This window comes from Notamacropus eugenii, chromosome 5 (assembly GCF_028372415.1).
Source record: "Notamacropus eugenii isolate mMacEug1 chromosome 5, mMacEug1.pri_v2, whole genome shotgun sequence".
Classification (NCBI taxonomy): Eukaryota; Metazoa; Chordata; class Mammalia; order Diprotodontia; family Macropodidae; genus Notamacropus; species Notamacropus eugenii.
In genome coordinates this window covers 56,318,217-56,324,216 of record NC_092876.1, presented here as the reverse complement: position 1 = coordinate 56,324,216, position 6,000 = coordinate 56,318,217, and the positions used below count along the sequence as shown (strand labels likewise).

The 6,000-nt window shown below is 48.0% G+C and overlaps 1 protein-coding gene across 1 annotated transcript in view; it reads left to right on the top strand.

Annotated features, from left to right (window-relative positions):
* The first annotated feature begins 525 nt into the window (after window positions 1-525).
* Window positions 526-6,000, top strand: part of PADI2 (peptidyl arginine deiminase 2) — a 62,434-nt gene continuing 56,959 nt past the window's right edge. Inside the window, exon 1 of the mRNA XM_072609071.1 lies at window positions 526-735. Coding sequence (XP_072465172.1) covers window positions 644-735 — 92 coding nt within the window. The 5' untranslated portion in view covers window positions 526-643. The remainder of the gene's footprint in view (window positions 736-6,000) is intronic.

The following is a 6,000-nucleotide window of genomic DNA, read 5'->3' as shown; positions in this document are numbered from 1 at the left end:
TGCCAGCTGCTATAAGTATTTTCGATTATGTAGGTTCTTTTACTTCCTCCCTGATCACCTTGGGAAATAGACCTAATAGGCTCAGCAAACGTTCTTTTTAAATTTGTCGTCACAGAACAATTATTGGGGGAAGGGGAGGAAACAGTAACGGGGAAGGGAAGGAAGGTTTTGGGTGCGTGTACGAATGTGGGTTAGTGATGTGTGGGTGTGTGCGGGTGTCAGAGAGTGGAGGGACAAAGGAGAGAGTGCTGGAGATAAAAATATTGGGGTTCCGTAGAGAACGTGTGCGAGCACACGCAGAGCCTCACTCCAGTCCCCAAGCCAAGCTCCCCCCAAAAAAAGCTGCGCTGCTCCCCAAGCCGAGCATGGCCTAATGGAAGGTAGCCAGCGCAACTGAGCTGCGGCGGTCTGGGGGACTCTTAGGGTTCTCCCCACCCCCCAACCCCTACCCGCTCCCTCCCGGGGGCAGGGCCGAGTGTGACCACCAATGAGGCGGGAGCTGTGGTGGGGGCCCCGCCCCCGGCCTATCTATGGATAAGTCTACTCGCGGTGGCCCTGTGGACATCTGCTGGCGCTGATTCACCTGAAGCAGGTGGCGGACCCAGCACCCAGCACCCAGCACCCGGGAGCGAGAGCGAGGAGGATGCCGCAGGAAAGGACTGTGCGCCTACAGTACGGGAACCGCATCGAGGCGGTGTGTGTGTTGGGCACTCGGCTCTGGGTCGATGTCTACAGGTGAGAGCGGTCTGCCCAGACGCCTGAGCCCGCACCGAGAGGGCACCAGGCACCGGGCATCGGGACAGCCTGCAGCCCGCCTCCCTGCTGCTGCCTAGTCGCGGCCTCTCCCTGGCACTTCCCCACCCCTGCACTCCCTCCTCCCGCCCCATGGAGACCCTCTCCGGTACCCTCCTCACCTTGGGAAGCCCCCTCGCGTCCGGCCTTTGCTGGGTCCAGTGAGTCCCCTGTCCCCACGCCTGCCCTATCCAAGAGTCCCAGCTCCCTTTTTCTCTTGTTCCTGTCTCTACTGACTCAAATCCTCCAGTACTTCTCTCTCTCCATCCCAGTTTCCCACATCCCCTCTTCTGCTGGTCCCATGTTGGTCGATCAAGGATTCACTTCTACCTTTCTTTTATCCCCAGAGTTTAGTACAGAGCCTGGCACATAGCAGGTGCAGATAACAAATGTTTATTAACTTATCCCTCTTCTCTCTGCTACCATACGATCCCAACCCTCCTGGGTCCCCATCCCAGTCTCTACCCTTCCCCGCATCACAATCTCCTGCAGTTTTCTCTGTCCCAATCACGGTCTTTCCCCCACCCCAGCCCCCTACCTTGTTCCCACCCCCTTCCTGCTCCCATTCCAGTCCTTCCCTGACACAAAGTCTCCTCTGCCCCTCTCTGGCCCTGTACAGTTCTTTTTCTGCCCCATTTCTGGCTTCAGTCTGTGCTCCCAAACCCTTCTTCCTCTTTCTGCCCAACCGCATTTCCTTTTCACCCCTTACTTCACCAAGCCACTGAGCTTCTTACCCTATATATAGTTCTTATCTCCGTTACCACCTCCCTCCTACTTCTCCCTTGTTCCTCTGCCTTTCTCATTCTCCTTATAGCTCCCTAGTTCCTTCTCTGCTTTTTTCCCCTTCTTGTTCATCTCCTATTTCCATACTATTCCTCCTCCCTCCTTTCCCCACTTTTCTCATCTCTTTCCTCCTTTTTCCTGTTCCTTTCCGATCAACAAATTCCCTCACCATTGCCCCAACTTCATCTCTTTCCCTCAAACCATTCACCCCAGATTTACAACTCACCCCCTCTCCTTCAGCCACCTCCACCTTGTGTCTTCCTTGGCCCCAGGTTGGCCTTCCCCGACTTCCTCTGCTCCCAATCCTTGTCTCCTCTTCTCTCCCTGTCCCCACCCTAGCTTCTCCCTGCATCTCAGCTGAGCTTTCTTGAAAGGGTTAGCTTACCCCTTAGAGAGAACAGGAGAGAGATATGATTCTGGGAATCCTGGCCCCCTGGGGCTGTCCTGCAGCTAATGTTTCAAAGCCCCACAGGGATGACCTCAGTGATCTGACCAAGGGCCCCTATCCCAGAAGCCTTCCCCAGATTTCACCCCTCTGAGTCCTGGAAGAGTCTGTGGTACACGCACAGGGTTATTTCCCACTAAGCTGTGCCCCAGATTTAATGACTGTCGTTTATCGTTTGTTGTTGTCCAATCATTTTCAGACGTGTCTGAGTCTTCATGACCCATTTTCTTGACAAAGGTACTGGAGTGCTTTCCCAGTTCCTTCTCTAGCTCATTTTATGGATGAGGAAACCAAGGCACACAGGGTGAAGTGATTTGCCCAGGGTCACACAAGTAGTAAGTGTCTGAGGCCAGATTTGACTCAAGAAGATGAGGCGGCCCAGGGCTCTGTGCACTATGGTGTCACCTAGCTGTTGTTTAGATTTTCCCTGTTGGTCCATTTCCCCTTTTTTCTTTAGGTATGAAGTTCATATTAAGTATGAAAAGCATTAAAGGGATCCCAGCCTCCAGGGTTCAGGCTAGAGATGGCAGTAACTAAAATAGGACTCCTAGAAATGGGGGAGATATAAGATGGAAGAAGGATTTTCCAATTCCCCTAGCATATTGGCCAAGATATACATATACACATATACCAGCCAGAGAAGCACCTCACCAGGCACCTTCTCAGGGGTAAATGATGAAAGACACTCTTGAACTGTATTCCCAAGAGTTTGGCACAAAGTACTCAGTAAGTGCTTGCTGACTGATTAACTGGCCAGACCAAGAAAGCAGAAGCCCAGGTTTGAAAGGGAGCCCAGAGAGTATCCAGTCCAACTTGCTCTAGAACAAATAGCATTCCCATGAGGCCAGTTCATGCTTTTGGGTATTCCAGCCTCTATGGCTCCTTCCCCCACACAGGACAGGGGTCCAGGGCAAGGTTCCTCCAACTGGGGTCTGTGGGTATTAGAAAAAGCCCCTTCACTATCATCAATTCAGTTCAACAAATACTTATTAGTGTGAAAGGTGCAATACTAAGCACCAAAGATACATAGACAAAGAAAAGAATCCCTGCACAGACAAATAAATACGAAGTCATTTTTAGAGAACTCGAGTGCTAATTACTAGGGGAATGGGGAAAAGTCTTGTAGAGAAAGTGGTCCCTGAGCTATGCTTAAGAGGAAGGTAGGGACTCTATGAAGAGATGAGCAGAGCAGACTTCAGGTTTGGTGGACAACCTGGACGAAGGTACTGACATTGGTAGAGGGAATGCTGTCTATGGGAAACATTTTGCAGATCATTCTGACTGGGACAGAGTGAATGTCAGAGAATATGAAATGAGACCAGAAAGATGAGTGAGAGCCAAATGGTGGAAGGCTTTAAATACCAGCATGAATCTGAATTTTAGCCTGGCAACAAGAAGGTATTGAAATGAATTTTTTTATGAGCAAGGCAGTGACCTGGTCAAATACATTTGAGGAATATTCATCTGTCAAGTGGGTGAAAGATGGGCTGGGGATGGTAATGACTAGAGACCAAATGAGGGAGGCCAATGAGGAGGCTTCTGCCATGACTTAGACAAGATGGAATGAGTCCCTGAACAAGGGCATTTTGGTGGGAGAGGAAGAAAAGGGAGCAGACATGAGAGATGTTTAGAGTAGGGTTGAGAAGATTTGGCAGCTAATCAGATAGGGGTGTGCTGGAGCAGCTGCTCATTGTTAAATTTTCAGTGTGAGCATTTACACCTCGTAAATTTCAATTGCTGCAGTTGGGGGCTTGATTTACTGCTTTATTGGTTTCTAAACTTAAGAAAGGGTTATTAACGCAGATTAAACTTATAAATGTATGCATACTCCGCTTCTCTCCCCCACTCCCCAAGCTGGTTGCCAAACATTTACCAGCACATCCTATATTTCTCTATAAACATGGCTTAAGCTCAGCAAGAGTTCAATAGAAGATTCAGCAAATTAAATCATCACTGAGCTGGGAGGCCTGGTGATTATAGGCTAATAAAATAATGAAAATAACTGGCATTTACATGGCAATTTAAGATTTATAAAGTGCTTTCTATTTATTCATTATCTCACTTGAACCTCACAGTGATGGGATGGCAGGAATGGGGCTAATGACAGTGCTGGGTTGATTTGCTCCACACCCCTGGGTGTGAGGGAGAGTAACGGATCAAGGCTAATTCTGAGGTTGCAAACATGGATAACTGGAAGAATGGCAGTGCCCTCAGTAGAAATGGGGAAATGTAGACTGGGTTATGAGGGAAATAGGGTGAGTTTGGGTTTGGGATATGTTGAAGCTGAAGTACCTCTGGAACATCCAGGTCAAGTTTGTAGTTGAAGACGTGCCACTGGCATTTAGAGAGACTAAATTTGGAAATCATTAGCACAGAGATAATAATTTTGATGATGATGATGATGATATAGGCAGACAGAGAGAAGAGAGAGGTTGAGAAAGAGAGATAGTGAGGTAGAGGAGAGAGATAATGAAGTAGAGAGAGACAGAAAGAGAACGAGGCAGAGTGAGAAGCAAATTGGGTGAGGACAGAGTTCTTGGGAATATTCAGCCCTTAGTGGATGGGACAAATATGATCATCTATGGAAGGAGATTGAGAAGAACAGTTAGAGAAATAGAAGAACCAAAAGAGAAGAGTGTTATGGAAGCCAAAGGAACATCCATAGTCAAGGAGGAGAGAGTGGTTGACAACATCATAGAATGTCAGATGAGAAATGCAACAGACTTAGGGGCCCTCTAGTCCACCCCTCTTATTGTATAGAGTGGAAAAGCCCTGGGAGAGGTAAAACTCCTTCCCTAAAGTCATGTACCCAGAAAGTGATAGAACTGAGATATGAATCTGCATCCTCAGACATCAGAGCCCTCTAACAGACCACACTGTCTCCTTGTCAATAAGTTTCTCTTAATTGTCAGGCTCTATCACCCCCTAAACTGACGCTGCATTTGGGGTGAACTGTCTGTCACCAGCCCTCCTAATCCCCTAAGCCAGGGCTGTCACTGTACATGCCTGTTTATTTACAGTTAGGCATTCTTGGCACTGCCATATCAAATTTTCAGCTGGAGGCAAGAAGGGTGAAGAGGGGCCAGGAAAAGGACCAGTGGGGAGGAAGGGGTGAGATAGAAAAGCTTCTGAAGGTGTTCTCATTTCCCCCTCTCTGGTCCTATGGATGAGACAAGACAGGGAAGGGAGGTCTAGAGGAGATACGATAAAGTGGGAAGAAGAAGAAGGTTGAGTTTTGGTGGTTGGGAAAACTCTAGTAATTTAATAGTGACTAGGGGCTTGACCCCACCCCCCGCTCCCCTCTCCTCTCTTCTCTCTCCATGTCCCCGCGCCAACAAGGCAAAGGTCCTCCAAGTCATCATCCCTTCACTCCCTCAAGGGAAGAAGCCCTAGGCGTTAGAGAAAACACAGCGATAGGAACTTATTAGAACTGGAATGGGACCTTCTGATACAATCAAGATGCTTAGAACTGCTGTAACCTTAGAACAGAGACCCTCAACACTAGAAAGACCTTATATTGGAACACAGAGGTCTGAGCTGGGAGGGGCTTTAGAACAGAAGATATTAGAAGATCCTTAGAAATGGAAGGGACTTTAGAACTGAGAATGTTAGAATATATAATGTCAGAGCTAGAAGAAGTTTTAGAATACCCTTGTAGCTGATTTCTAAAACAGATTGGTGGAAAAAACCCTTAGAGCCAGGAGAACAGAGAACTTCCAAACTAGAAAAGCCTTAGAACAGAGAACATTAGAATACAGGATGTCAGAACTAGGATGGGCTATTGAACATTGACCTGTACAGCTGGTAGGGATCTTTCAGAGTCTTTGGAAGATGACTATTATGTCTTTCAAAACTCCAGACCATATGACTCCTTCTGGGGACAGAAAATGACCTACTGAAGGATCTCAGCTTGCTGAGTGTTCCTAGAGTCACCTAGTTTAACCCAGTCCTTATGGTACTTCACAGTGGGAAACATGAGG